Source organism: Salmo salar, chromosome 01 (genome assembly GCF_965601325.2).
Source record: "Salmo salar chromosome 01, fSalSal1, whole genome shotgun sequence".
In the NCBI taxonomy this organism is placed as follows: domain Eukaryota; kingdom Metazoa; phylum Chordata; class Actinopteri; order Salmoniformes; family Salmonidae; genus Salmo; species Salmo salar.
This window is the reverse complement of record NC_138291.1, coordinates 156,698,704-156,714,502: the sequence shown is the minus strand read 5'-3', so window position 1 is coordinate 156,714,502 and position 15,799 is coordinate 156,698,704. Positions and strand designations below refer to the sequence as shown.

The 15,799-nt window shown below is 42.3% G+C and overlaps 1 protein-coding gene across 2 annotated transcripts in view; it reads left to right on the top strand.

Moving 5' to 3' along the window:
- The window catches only part of LOC106567281 (ER degradation-enhancing alpha-mannosidase-like protein 3), a 28,126-nt gene extending 17,099 nt beyond the window's left edge, over positions 1-11,027 (top strand). The window contains exons 18-20 of one of the 2 annotated variants that reach the window (XM_014136416.3): positions 276-441; positions 8,028-8,213; positions 8,680-11,027. In XM_014136416.3, the coding sequence (XP_013991891.1) occupies positions 276-441; positions 8,028-8,213; positions 8,680-9,005 (678 nt within the window). In that variant the 3' untranslated portion in view covers positions 9,006-11,027. Of the gene's footprint in view, positions 1-275; positions 442-8,027; positions 8,227-8,679 lie in introns of both variants that reach the window. The other variant, XM_014136426.3, reaches the window with a different exon arrangement.
- Positions 11,028-15,799: the final 4,772 nt, after the last annotated feature.

Sequence of the window (15,799 nt, the reverse complement as noted above, 5' to 3'; positions counted from 1 at the left end):
TTATTTTTATTTTCTTTCTATGTCACTCAGAATATTGATAAAAGACGGGCATGCACCTCCTAGTCCCCTTAAATGTATCAACCAAAGACTCAAATTTAAATATTTACCCATGTCAGCATTAGTTTTGGATATTTCTGGAGCTCTTTGGATGTCTGCATGTGTCACTACTGTATGGAGTATTTACAGGAATATCTCCTCCGTTCTCTCTCTCTCTCACACACACACACACACACACACACACACACACACACACACACACCCTGTTCCTCTCCCAGGTGAAGGGTAGCATCGTGAAGACCTCTCCCTACACAGCGTGTGGGCCCATAGAGAATGCTCAGGAGCTGAGTGGGCACATTGCCCTTGCACTGCGTGGCGACTGCATGTTTGCTGCCAAGGCCCGCAGGCTACAGGAGGCGGGGGCTATCGGAGTCGTCTTCATAGGTGAGGGAAAAAGACACACACACCAATTCTGCCTCTCTCTCTCTCTCTCATATTACACCCACACAGTCCATAATATGAGGACACAGCCTGTTACTCTGCTATAAGAGTCAGGAGCTTAGGGAAAGAGTTTAGTGGGGCTTAACCTAGTTTGAGAAGGCCATGTTGGTCTGCAGTGTTAGTACACTACTGTCTACTGTAACTACTTACAATCACTCACTTTTTTGTGAGTTTACAGTAGTTCTGTGTTTTACCCTTCTAAGTTAGTCCCCTAACAGGCATTGATTGTAATGCCGTTCCTTTTTTCATTCATGTCACTCACGAGCCTTCCCTCAGGGATGCAAACTAGTCACCTTTCGTTTTGAATCCAAAATAGGTGACCTACATGTAGATCCGATGACAAAAGTTTTGGAGGGGGGGGTTGTATCACTTGACTGGCTGTAAGCGAACGAGAAATGCGCGTTTGGAGCAGTACTAGTGGCCGTAGGCTCAGCCAATCGTTCACATAACAACAGAATGCAGCGCATCACACGACTGAAGAAATAAGAGACAGCCAATTGACTAGTTACAGCATCAGTGGTGGTGAAGCGTACTTCATGAGCTGTAACTGAAAAACATTTGGAAAGTTTGAGGTGAGGGAGAACGTGTGGTGGAACAAGTATTAGCATTGTTAAGTATCTTGCTAGCTGGATCGAATTCTCCGTTAGCCAGAGTAATGTTGATCAACATTAGCCAATTTAACTGATCAAATAATTGAGTTTATCGTGTGAAAATGAGCTTGCTAATAAAGTCAGACAGCCAACGTTAGCTAGCTAACGTTACAACATCAGCTGCGCTATCATTAGTAACCTAACCAATTCGCTTTAGTTTTAACTGGTATACGACTCTGTCGTTCCTCAAGTTATAACGCGTTAGTTGCTTACTGGACCCTGGCAATCTGTGTGAAACTAGTTAACTAGCTAACGAACTAACCACGATCTGTTAACTAATGTTTTCCCTCTACAGTATGTGGTTCATTTTCAGTTCGCTGCAGCTAGCAACTGGAACGAGCTGCAACAAACACTCAAACTGAACAGTTTTATCTCAATCTCTTCATTCAAAGACTCAGTCATGGACACTTACTAACAGTTGTGGCTGCTTTGTGTGATGTATTGTTGTCCCTACCTTCTTGACCTTTGTGCTGTTGACTGTGCCCAATAATGTTTGTATCAAATTTATTTATATAGCCCTTCTTACATCAGCTGATATTTCAAAGTGCTGTACAGAAACCCAGCCTAAAACCCCAAACAGCAAGCACTGCAGGTGTAGACGCACGGTGGCTAGGAAAAACTCCCTAGAAAGGCCAGAACCTAGGAAGAAACCTAGAGAGGCAAAACAGTTGAAACTGGAGCAGCAGCACGGCCAGGTGGACTGAGGACAGCAAGGAATGCCAGGTAGTCCTGAGGCATGGTCCTAGGGCTTAGGTCCTCCTCCGAGAGAGAAAGAAAGAGAGAATTAGAGAGAACATACTTAAATTCACACAGGACACCGGATAAGACGGGAGAAACACTCCAGATATAACAGACTGACCCTAGCCCCCCGACACATAAACTACTGCAGTATAAATACTGGAGGCTGAGACAGGAGGGATCAGGAGACACTGTGGCATGTTTTGTGCTGCTATCATGACCGAGGTAAAGACAGTTTCAGGTTGGATATTCAACGGATATTCACCTTTAGTTTTCCTTACGTTCACCAACAGCAGTTAGGAACCATCAACATGGTGACAAATCAAATTTTTCAAATTTCAATAGCTATCTAACCATTACTCCTAAAACTTTCAAAACTGGTTCTAGCTAACCCGATGGCATAGACACACATTGCACACATTTATTTTTTGTTGATTTTACATCTCGCACTATTTTCAATTATTTATTTACAATTTTGAATTTCAATGGCTCATTGGTCAAATGACCTACTGGACTCAAACAAGGTTCAGAATGTCCACTGACTACCCTTCTATATTGCACACCCTTTAGTTTGTCCATTTTCCTCTCACACGTTTTACATGAATTTTTCAAAATGTTACATTTCAATAGCTCCTTGGTCATGTGACCTAGTGACTTCAAACAAGGTTCAGAATCCTTTTTCCAAAATTGATTTAGGTACATTTTTGTGAAAAGGTATGAGGGTTGTGATATGGGTCATTTAATAGTAAAATCATTTAAGGGATAAATACATTTCTATATTGCTTCCCCAGTATCTGCATGAACCATCAGGCCAAGTGTTTTTTGTTGACCCTGCTGAACAGAAAGAGAAGGAGGAATTGGAACACGCTCCATTCAAATTCAGCTCTTAGTTATTCTATTGTACTGGATCTTATAGATATTAGCATTTTACATAAATTCATAAGTGTAATAATTTTTTATGACATACTGTGAAAACTCTTGGCTGCTGGCTCTGTCACTTTCAGACATGCGCAGACGGGAAGGGGAAGGGTAGCTCTTGACTTGAACCACGGGGGTTCTCTTTAAAGAGAGAGTAATCCAATTGGCACATTGACCTGTATGTATTCTCTCCTGATTGGCTCTGTGGTGCACAGTCTGGCAGTCTGACTAAAGTGCCAGAGGTATGAGGAGAGACACACCCCTTGACTTTCAATTGGCACCGTCCTCCTTTGTATTTATGGGAACAAATATTTCCTAACACTTTGGATCCTATTCTTGAATCGTTAGAAGACTCAGTGCAACATTATTTTTTTATTTTTGACTAATTACTGTCCATGAGTAATCTCAACCTTGTGGGTCTGTGGGTGTTTTGGCCAATAAAGTGCCAACTCAATTCTACCAGTGACGAGTCTCTCATGCCCTTATGAACGGGGGCACAGGGCAATAGTTTTTAATCTAAACCAGCCCTTAACCCCTAATTGGGGCTCTTTTCTTGACACATAGTAGCAGTTTACCAGATAAGAAGTGAAGAAGATCAAAAACTAGATTGTTGTAAGGGTGTATTACATCCTATGCTGGCCCCATTGTCATATCCATTCTGGATTCTGAGTGGTAAAATCATAGCTGAAAAATGCCTCTATGTATGTGTATACATTTTCCCCCCAAGACAGAACTGCCAAAGGGGGTGGAGTTGCAATCTACTGCAGAGTTCTGTAATGCTATCCAGGTCTGTGCTCATACAGTTCGAGCTTCTACTTTTAAAAATCCACCTTTCCAGAAATAAGTCTCTCACTGTTGCCGCTTGTTACAGACCCCCCTCAGCCCCCAGCTGCACCCTGGACACCATATGTGAATTAATTGTCCCCCATTCATCTTCAGAGCTTGTACTGTTAGGTGACCTAAACTGGGATATGCTTAACACCCCGGCCGTCCTACAATCTAAGCTAGATGCCCTCCATCTCACCCAAATAATCATGGAACCTACCAGGTACAACCCCAAATCTGTAAACTCGGGCAAACCTCATAGATATCATCCTGACCAACCTGCCCTCTAAATACACCTCTACTGTCTTCAACCAGGATCTCAGCGATCACTGCCTCATTGCCTGCGTCCGTAATGGGTCCGCGGTCAAACGACCACCCCTTATCATAGTCAAACACTCCCTAAAACACTTCAGCGAGCAGGCCTTTCTAATCGACCTGGCCCGGGTATCCTGGAAAGATATTGACCTCATTCCGTCAGTAGAGGATGCCTGGTTATTCTTTAAAAGGGCTTTCCTCACCATCTTAAATAAGCATGCCCCGTTCAAAAAATGTAGAACCAGGAACAGATATAGCCATTGGTTCACTTCAGACCTGACTGCCCTTGACCAGCACAAAAACATCCTGTGGTGTACTGCATTAGCATCGAATAGCCCCCGCGATATGCAACTTTTCAGGGAAGTTAGGAACTTATCGGCAGACTCAACAGCCTTGGTTTCTCAATTGACTGCCTCACCTGGTTCACCAACTACTTCTCAGATAGAGTTCAGTGTGTCAAATCGGAGGGCCTGTTGTCCACACCTCCGGCAGTCTCTATGGGGGTGCCACAGGGTTCAATTCTCGGGTCGACTCTTTTCTCTGTATACATCAATGATGTCGCTCTTGCGTCTGGTGATTCTCTGATCCACTTCTACGAAGATGACACCATTCTGTATACTTCTGGCCCTTCTTTGGACACTGTGTTAACTAACCATACAACTCTCCTTCCGTGGCCTCCAACTGCTCTTGAATGCAAGTAAAACTAAATGCATGCTCTTCAACCGATCGCTGCCCGCCCGCCTAGCATCACTACTCTGGACGGTTCTGACCTAGAATATGTGGACAACTACAAATACCTAGCTGTCTGGTTAGACTGTAAACTCTCCTTCCAGACTCATATTAAGCATCTCCAATCCAAAATTAAATCCAGAATCGGCTTCCTATTTCTCAACAAAGCATCCTTCACTCATGCTGCCAAACATACCCTCGTAAAACTGACTATCCTACCGATCCTCAACTTCGGCGATGTCATTTACAAAATAGCCTCCAACACTCTACTCAGCAAATTGGATGCAGTCTATCACAGTGCCATCCGTTTCGTCACCAAAGCCCCATATCCTACCCACCACTGCGACCTGTATGCTCTCGTAGGCTGGCCCTTGCTTCATATTCGTCGCCAAACCCACTGGCTCCAGGTCATCTATAAGTCCTTGCTAGGTAAAGCCCCGCCTTATCTCAGCTCACTGGTCACGATAACAACACCCACCCGTAGTACACGTTCCAGCAGGTATATTTCACTGGTCACCCCCAAGGCTAATTTCTCCTTTGGCCGCCTTTCCTTCCAGTTCCCTGCTGCCAATGACTGGAACGAATAGCAAAAACCACTGAAGCTGGAGACTCATATCTCCCTCATTATCTTTAAGCATCAGCTATCAGAGCAGCTTACAGATCATTGCACCTGTACATAGCCCATCTGTAAATAGCCCATCCAACTACCTCATCCCCATATTGTGATATATTTTATATATATATATATATATATATATATATAATTTTTTTTTATTTTTTTTTTTTTTTTTTTTTTTGCTCTTTGCACCCCAGTATCTCTACTTGCACATTCATCTTCTGCACATCTATCACTCCAGTGTTTATTTGCGAAATTGTAATTATTTCGCCACCACTGTCTATTTATTGCCTTACCTCCCTAATCTTACTTTATTTGCACATACTGTATATAGACTTTTCTATTGTGCTATTGACTGTACATTTGTTTATTCCATGTGTAACTCTGTTGTTGTTTGTGTCACACTGCTTTGCTTTATCTTGGCCATGTCGCAGTTGTAAATGAGAACTTGTTCTCAACTGGCTTACCTGGTTGAATAAAGGTGACATAAAGAAATAAAATACATTTAAAAAATACTGTATGTGGGAATGTCTTATGTCCGTCCTACATGTAGTGTTGGTACATGGAATATTCCTCAACTGCATATATCATAAATTGCTATTGCAAATGGAAGTATTATGTTCAACAACTGACATTTTCAGATATTATTTTGACAAACACACTTTGGTGCTTACAATTCATTCTCTATTGTCATAGATTTGGTGGGCACTGTCATCTGTGATCTTTGTGATGTGACTTTCTTTAAGCCCGTACTGATGAAACTGTCACTTAATATTTTTTTCTTAGTCTACAAACGCTCTACATTTATTCACTCTGTGATAGGGTTGGATCCTATATGCTACTTTTATTATTGTCCTGTAAATGGTTCAGTGCCTATAATTTAGGCTGTGTGTAGAATGGGGCATAAATGAAATTACCTCTACTACTAGATTATAGTGGTTGATATTAACGGCGAAAGGAGATATTATCTGTCTCTCCTATTGTGTACTGCTGTTAAATATTGTGGAAAAATAAAAAACTGAAAGTAAGTACTTAGAACTACCAGTCATTTTAGATAAATATTTTTAAAAAAAAGGGTAAACACAACACTGGACTGAACCCCCTAATTGTCAAACTAATATTAATGTACAACAATATAGAAAAGACATAACTAGAGGTTATGCAATATGGGTGTATATCCACTGCACGCTTCTTAGGTGTGTAATTGACATTACCAAGGAGCTATTGAAATTTAAAACTATGAAAAAATGTACGTTACACCGTGTGATTTTACAGTACACAAACAAGTGTGCAATAAAGAAGGGTACATTCTGCACCATGTTTGAAGTCACTAGGTCACATGAGCAAGGAGCTATTGAAATTTTACATTTTTGAAAAATTCATGTAAAATCTTGTGAGATGAAAATGGACAAACCAAAGGGTGTGCAAATTAGAAGGGTAGTCAGTGGATATTCTGAACCTTGTTTGAAGTCATTAGGTCACATGGCCAATGAGCTATTGAAATTTGAATGTAAAAAAGGTTTGTACTTTGTTTACACTCCCTAACTAATTCAACTAGGAATACACAATGCTGCTCACATTTCCATATGTTTATTAGCTTTGGAAAGCGAATTAATGTCAATCGTGAAAATAAGACCTGTGCAATTTTTCCAACATAATGACACTTATTTGGAGTCTATGGCTCAAGTGGTTTGAAAGCGCGAATATCCAACTTGAAACTGTCTTTACCTCGGTGCTACCATGTTGTTGTTATGTTGTTGCTACCATGCTGTGTTGTCATGTGTTGCTGCCTTGGTATGTTGTTGTCTTAGGTCTCTCTTTATGTAGTGTTGTCTCTCTTGTTGTGATGTGTGTTTTGTCCTATATTTATATAGTATTTATTTATAGATATATAGATATTTTTTATCCCAGGTCCAGTCTCCGCAGGAGGCCTTTTGCCTATTGGTAGACCGTCATTGTAAATAAGAATTTGTTCTTAACTGACTTGCCTAGTTAAATTAAAATAAATAAATAAAAAGGAACACCACACACTTTCCCTCTTTCTCACTTTTTCAATACAGTGGATAAAAAGGGGTATGCCAGGTGTACTCTCTGCCTGAAAGAGATCAATTATGCCTACAAAGGGTATCATGCTCTGCTGGCACATTGTAGAACAGATGTCCACAGGCAGAAAGTGTACAATGTAATAATGTGTAGTGTAGCCCAAAGATATCGGTTTTGTTGTGTTGAACTTGACAGTAACACGAATGTGTGAGTGAGGGTGATTGTCATTTTTTTTACTCTGTGAACGTTATTTTTGCACACGTGTAGCCTTGTGCACTTGATCAATGTCTACTATAGTGGCCACTATAATAGAGAAAAAAAGAATGCCTGTTTAATTCTATTTCTACTTAAAGATGTTTTTTTTTCCCCAAGTGCAATATTTATGTGTGTGGTCACAAGCATTCTATTATAAAGGCTGTCATGGCTAACTGCAATATTAGTGAGGGTTTTTTCTCAAGATGTGAGTGTAGTAAAGTCTAGGCAACAATTACATTGGATTGCTTTCTTTACATTTTTTGGCTTTGAGTTAAGTTCACATGAACCACTTTTTATTTTACACACAGAGACTGATCATGTAGATCATATTCTTTGTTGTTTAATTAGTTAAAACCTGCATTTCCCCCAGCAAGGATTTTCAGTTTGCATCCCTGCTTCCCTACAAGACTCAATTTCCCATGTTTCCCCGTCCCTCCTAGACCACCGGGAAGGGAGTAACAGTGCAGAGACGCCCCTGTTCCAGATGGTGGGAGACGGAGGGTCCACGGCTGACATCACCATCCCTCTGGTTTTCCTGTTCAGCCAGGAGGGGGCGCTGCTCACCTCTGCTCTGGAGGATCACAGCAACGTAGATGTACTGATGCTGCCCAAGGAGAGACAGCTAGGTAAGACAGCTAGGTAAGAGAGGAGGCCTGCGCAAAGCCTGTGGTCTAGCGGTCAGTCACATATAATGCGCCCCACTGAAGACCCAGGGTTCAATTACCGCATCTATGCTTCCTGCTGTTCTCCCATTTGCTTGTCTCCCCATCTGTTGCCAACAGTTTAAATAAAGCGTAAAATGTAATAAAAAAATCAAAAAAGTGGCAGCCTGGCTATGGGGGTTCATTATGAGGATGAAGGGTTCTACATTTAGTCAAACAGCCCAAAAACCTCACTCATGTTTAATTCTGAACTTTAGTATCGTTTTTTGGGGTTCAATGAAAAAAAAAAAAAACTTCTGTAACGTAAATGCTAGATGTTTGAGGTGTAACAGATTACATGTTTTCCACTTACATTGTCTCTTTCTCTCCCTCTGTCCCCGTCTTTCTCTTTCTTGTTCTCTCTCGGTCTCCCTTCTGATCACTACTCCAGACAAAGCAGATAAGCCCCTGGGGAAGATGAACATCAAGTTCCGCCTGGCGGAAGAGGGGGAGCTAGAGAAGGGGGAGGCCAGAGGGCCCACCCTGAAGTTTGTACTGGAGAAGGGAGAGGTGGTGTTGGAGGAAGAGGAGTACAGACAGCAAGGAGACAGCTGCTTAACACCTGGAGGCGATCATGTGCCGTGTTCTTATGGACAGACTGCTGCCTCGCCCCCCTCCCACAGCCCTAACGACCCCAATACAGACCCCAGATCTCAGGACAGTCAGGTTCCTCAACCCCCTCCCACTGACCACAGGCCCTGGGCTCCCCAGCACTGATCCCAGATCAGTGTCTACAGGCATGTTGCTTTGCCAAGAGAGAGCCCTCACTGCCTTCCCGCCCGCTCGGGATAGGACTGAATTGATCGTTTTAACCAAGAGGGGAACTTAGTGTGACAGTCAATCCCACTGATTCACTCACGCTCCCTTCTCTTATTGTTAATAGTTATTGGGACTGCAGTATGTATTCATGTATAGGAAGGGATGGGCATTGGGCAGGGGTAGTGCTACACAAACATAGCTTGTTAGTCTTACCTTGCTACTGTAGCCTCATCCCCAGTTGTATTGTGGTGATGACATAGATTTAGTCAGATGCTTGTAAGAGAATTGATGATGTGCACATTTCAGAGAAATAGCTGAGGTAAGCAGAGGGGATATTAGGCTGATATAGGGCACCCTTGTCTGAAGCCTTGTGTTTGAGTCTCTGTACTGTAGGCTAGATTGTGTTGAGCTACTGCAATGATGAGGGGATTTCTTTACTGTCCCCTGTACCAAGATGGTGTCCTGTCAATACAGTGATGTGTGTTAATTTCCACATTGTGGCAAGTAGTGCTGTTTGAAGGGATGCGTTATCACTCACAAGAATAACAAACTATAATGCTTTTCGATAAGGGGCCAGTTTCGGTGAACTGATGACTTCAGTCTTATTTATTTTGTACTGGTAAATCAGGGAAATTTAAGAGTGAAAAATACTTGAATGTGTGTGACCGTTACTACACTACCGAATCAAGACCTTGTATCGACCTTAGTCTTGCGCATTCCATTTTTCAATTGTCAGTTGGTTATTATTAAAGGTAGACTCGGCGATACACGAAGTAAACATCATATCTGGCCGATATCCGTAACAACTAAGACTGTTTAAGTGCCAAACTAAACTTCTCTGCTGTTTTGGACCCGTAACGACCATGTGGTAGCAGCGTGAAGTGCACCAGTGCATGATATGCAGATACTGTGTGAGAAGAAAGTCTTGCATTGCACTTAACTCAATATCTGCGAAGCTGCTCGTTGCAACTTTAAAACGCTGAGTCTACCTTTTTAAGTTAACGCCAATGCTCTTCTAGGTCTTTATCGGATGGTTTTAGCTCTAGGTTTGTACTCTTCCTGTCTTCACCACTGCCACCAGAGTCTTATAATGCCATGCACTTTGGCACATGGGCATCTTCCTACAAGAGCTATTGTGATGGTGGGGCCACACCCAGGGACTGCTCCTCAAACAGCTCACAGCACACTAAACGGTGTCTGTCTGTGTTTTGTCTGTTTGGTGTCTCTCATTGCAAATAGCCTTTTGTATGATTGTCTGTGTGTGGACAGTGTAAAAACATCAGACTGTTCCATAGTTTTTTTATCTTTTTCTCTTTCCGTTCATCTTTCTTTTAGCGTTGTGATTTACTAGGCATGAGTGTGTGTACCAAGAACAGCCATAACGTTTATATTTGTATGGTCAAATGCAGTCACTCACATCTGCGTATTTTATCATTCATTCCTGAGTCTCAATTTTATCTGCCAGATGTTGAATAATTTTTGCATGGGTTTTATGTGTAATATATCATTTTAAGGTGTAAAAGTGGGTTATATTCCAATGATCCCTGTGGGAACATGGGAATGGTTTGTAAAGAAAAGCAGTGTTTTGTCATGACAGAGTGTATTCCAAACAGTTAACAGTGAAGTAGACCGGTCATTGTTGCTGCTCACATTTTAAATCTCATTCCAACATTGCCACCTATATACATGTGTATTCAAGGCAAAGTCAACCTGTATACATCTATGGTATCTATGACCATTATTGTCCACTCAGAGAGGAAAGCGCCATGAGACATTAAACATAAGTTGACTTTTTAGATATTTATTCTGCTAATATTATTTGCCTTTTGGAAATGTTGATGATAGGAATAGCTGAAGCTCCTAAAAGTGCCAAAGTGATTATTGCTGGTAACACAGTATCAGATTCTAATGTATTTTGTGAAGATTATTTGAGAGCTGAAGCAACTTGATCTTGTCAATAAATTAAGAATCATGATCTCAGTTTTTTGTGACTAGGTTTTTCATTTAAGTTCAGTAGCCTACTTGTTTTACTGCTTTATTGTGAGGTTTGGAGACTGATAAAATCATTTTCTTTCAGGGGAGACAAACCACAGGCTTATAGCCAGGCCCAGTATACAGACCTGGTCATACGCAAGGACACTGGACATAAGGTTAAAAAACAATCCCCAGTGTTATCTTTGATTTATTACCAACCTATTAGTGTTAGGATTATATAACAATTGCTTTATTTGGTATGCAACATTATTTCCCATCCAAAAGACTGCACCAAAAAAAGAGGAGTGGTATTTTGTATTGCCTCTGATCATATTTTAAACCTTGTAAACCAGCCTAGTCTCATAGACTAGACGCAACATAGTAAATGTAAATCTGGGACACTGAAATTAGTATGATATGTTACGTTTGGTATGGTTAGTTAAGGCAAAAATGAAAGTGGGGTGGTTGGATGGGTGGGCGTATAATGCGAACATCTTGCAACCCATGGTTGGATGGGTGGGCATATAATGCGAACGTCTATCAACCCAAAGGTTGAGTGTTCAAATCTCATCATGGACAACTTCAGCGTTTTAGAAAGTTAGGAACATTGCAAATACTTAACTTTTTTGCTGCTTTGCAACTACTTAGCATGTTAGCTAACATTAACCCTACCTTATCCTCTAACTCCTAGCCTAGCTAACGTTAGCCACAAGAAATTGCTATTTGTAAAGTATCATACAAAATGGATGATGGATATTCACAAATTAATACATACTATACAAAACGTAACATATCATACTAAATGGATAGTCCTGGATTAATTTTACTATGTTATGTCTACCCCTGGGTCCAGGTTATGTAAACTGCTACTCCTATTATTACTCTGGTGATAGTTTTAGTAATACATCTGTATTGCAGCTTATGCTTCCTACAATGGTCAGCAGGCTGCGCCCTCTCCCACAATCACAGATGTCCTCCCAGACCCATGTGTTCTCCTTGCGCAGTCTGGGCCACTCCAAACCCCTTATCTCAAAGAATAAACACTCCATAAAGTGTGAGCTTTTCAATCTCCAAATGGCTGAATTTAGAATTAACTTCTCTGTCCTCTCCTTCACCTGCAATTTGTATTTATTATGGATCCCCATTAGCTGCTGCCAAGGCACACTGCCAGGTCTCTGACCACCTTCCTATGGGCTGTCTCGTTGTCGGTGATCAGGCCTACCACTGTTGTGTCGTCAGCAAACTTAATGATGGTGTTGGAGTCGGCCATGCGGTCGTGGGTGAACAGGAAGTACAGGAGGGGATTAAGCACGCACCCCTGAGGGGCCCCAGTGTTGAGGATCAGCGTGGCAAATGTGTTGTTGCCTACCCTTACCACCTGGGGGCGGCCCGTCAGGAAGTCCAGCATCCAGTTGCAAAGGGAGGTGTTTAGTCCCAGGATCCTTAGCTTAGTGAATAGCTTTGTGGGCACTATGGTGTTGAACGCTGAGCTGTAGTCAATGAACAGGATTCTCACATCGGTGTTCCTTTTGTCCAGGTGGGAAAGGGCAGTGTGGAGTGCGATTGAGATTGCATCATCTGTGGATCTGTTGGGGTGGTATGCGAATTGGAGTGGGCCTAGAGTTTCTGGAATGATGTGTTGATGTGAGCCATGACCAGCCTTTCAAAGCACTTCATGGCTATGGATGTGATCACACAGTCGTCCAGAACAGCTGGGGCTCTCATGCAATGTGTCAGTGTTGCTTTCCTCGAAGTGAGCATATTAAGGCAATTAGCTCGTCTAGTAGGCCCGTGTCACTGAGCAGCTCATGGTTGGGTTTCCCTTTGTAGTCCGTACTAGTTTTCAAGCCCTGCCACATCCGACGAGCGTCAGAGCCGGTGTAGTAGGATTTAATCTTAGTCCGGTATTGATGCTTTGCCTATTTGATGGTTTGTCTGAGGGCATAGCGGGATTTCTTATAAGCATCCGGATTAGTGTCCCGCTCCTTGAAAGTGGCAGCTCTAGTCTTTAGCTCGGTGCGGATGTTGCCTGTAATCCATGGCTTCTGGTTGGGAAATATATGTACGGTCACTGTGGGGACGATGTCATCGATGCACTTATTGATGAAGCCGGTGACTGAGGTGGTATACTCCTCAATGCCACTGGATGAATCCCGGAACATATTCCAGTCTGTGCTAGCAAAACAGTCCTGTAGTGTAGCATCCGCGTCATCTGACCACTTCCATATTGAGCGAGTCACTGGTACTTCCTGCTTTAGTTTTTGCTTGGAATCAGGAGGATATAATTATTGTCAGATTTGCCAAATGGAGGGCGAGGGAGAGCTTTGTATGCATCTGTGTGTGGAGTAAAGGTGGTCTAGAGTCCCCCCCACACCCCCCCTCCCCTGGTTGCACATTAGGTAAAACGGATTTGTTTGCCTGCATTAAAGTCCTCAGCCACTAGGAGCCCCACTTCTGGATGAGCTTTTTCTTGTTTGCTTATGGCTCCCGAGTGGCGCTGGAGTCTAACGCACTGTATCTCAGTGCAAGAGGCGTCACTACAGTCCCTGATTTGAATCCAGGCTGAATCACATCCGGTCATGATTGGGAGTCCCATAGGACGGCACACAATTGGCCCAGCATCGCCGGGTTAGGCCGTCATTGTAAATAAGAATTTGTTCTTAACTGACTTACATAGTTAAATAAAGGTTAAATAAAATATAAAATGGCCTTTATACAGCTTGTTGAGTGCGGTCTTCGTGCCAGCATCGGTTTGTGGTGGTAAATAGACAAGTGCGAGCAATATAGATGAGAACTCTCTTGGTAGATAGTGTGGTCTACCAAGAGAACAACACCTCGGGACTTCTTTAATATTAGACATTACGCACCAGCAGTTATTATCAAATAGACACCCCGTACCAGACGTAGTTACTCTGTTCTGCCGAAGCACGGAGAAGCCAGCTAGCACTATATTAAGCACATGTCGTCGTTCAGCAAAGTTTCGGTGAAACATAAGATATTACAGTTTTTAATGTCCCATTGATAGGACAATCTTAATCGTAGATCGTCCAGTTTGTTTTTCAATGATTGCACATCGGCCCAGTCTGAGCGTTCCCGTCACTCCCAGAGGAACCCTACTAAGAAGAAAGCACAGAAACAGCAGAACAGTCCTCCAAGCCATGAGGTAGGCCACTACTCACTCTATGCTAAAGAAAATAGAGTTCTACGGCTGTCCCTATAAGAGAACCTTTTTTGGTTCCAGGTATAAACCTTTTTGGTTACAGATAGAACTATTTTGGGTTCCATGTAGAACCCTCTGTGGAAAGGGTTCTACCTGGAACCAAAAGGAGTTATTCAAAGGGTTCTCCTTTTTTTCTAAGAGTGTATGGGGCAGTTTCCCAGACACAGGTAAAACGTAGTCCTGGACTAAAAAGTAAGTTCAGTGGAGAATCTCCATTGAAAATGATTTTAGTCGAGGAATAGGCATAATCTGTGTCCGGGAATCTGCCCCTGTATCAGAAAAGTGGTCTGAGATAAGAGGGGTAACGCTTTGGAGGTCATATGTAGCCATGTGATAGGGGTTATTGTAGTGTTTTGGTAATGGTTCTCACACCCTATGATCCATACAGCTACAGAAACTCTGTATGTATGGCTGGCTGAAGTAAAACTATTCCCATTGGCTGCCATCAGATAGAAGGCCTGAAGCTGTTCAGCTGTATCAGCCCTGACAGTGGAACTCTAGATGTGCAGTGCTCCAACTGGGACCCTTATGAGACCGATGTTGACACTAACATGCACTGATGCTGTACTCACTTTCTGATATTTTGGGAAACACTTTTATAGCACAAATAGGCTATAGTTAACAATGTTATTTTCTCAGAAAATAAAGAGGTTGGGTTATATTGATAGCACTTTAATTGACTTAATAAATAGGGGTAATACCAGGGTAATAGTGGAAACTCAAAGGAGCTGCTTAGGCCAATACGTTGTCTCTGGCATAAACATGGACTTTCCATTGCATATCTTACCAACAAATATGCATCAGGAAGCTTTGTAAATATTTTCCCTCCTTCTAATATTGATAAGGCTAAATCCTCATATTTTGCAGTATATATGGTTCCCAGAGCATATAATTTACAGTGTACAGTGAATACATTGGTGATGTGAAACGAAAAGGAAAACATTTGTTAGCCTGTGTGACTGGTAGTGGTCAAACCAGAGACAAAGGAATACACCGTCTTTGGTCACACCATAGGCTACACACAGGGGCGGAAATCCCGGGGGACACGGGGGGACACGACCCCCCCATCCTTGGAAAAATATGATTTGTCCCCCCCAATATATCACTGAAACATAACTATGTAATTTAAATGATATAAATAATACGCACTGAAAGCAATTGTGCTGATTATAGACACTGAACCTGTTAGGGCTAGGGGGCAGTATTGACACGGCCGGATAAAAAACGTACCCGATTTAATCTGGTTACTACTCCTGCCCAGTAACTAGAATATGCATATAATTATTGGCTTTGGATAGAAAACACCCTAGAGTTTCTAAAACTGTTTGAATGGTGTCTGTGAGTATAACAGAACTCAAATGGCAGGCCAAAACCTGAGAAGATTCCATGCAGGAAGTGGCCTGTCTGACAAGTTGTGTTTCATCTTGGCTCTTTTTATTGAAGACTGAGGATCTTTGCTGTAACGTGACACTTCCTACGGCTCCCATAGACTCTCAGAGACCGGGAAAAAGATGAACGATATCGAGGCAGCCTCTGGCTGAAACACATTATCGCTTTT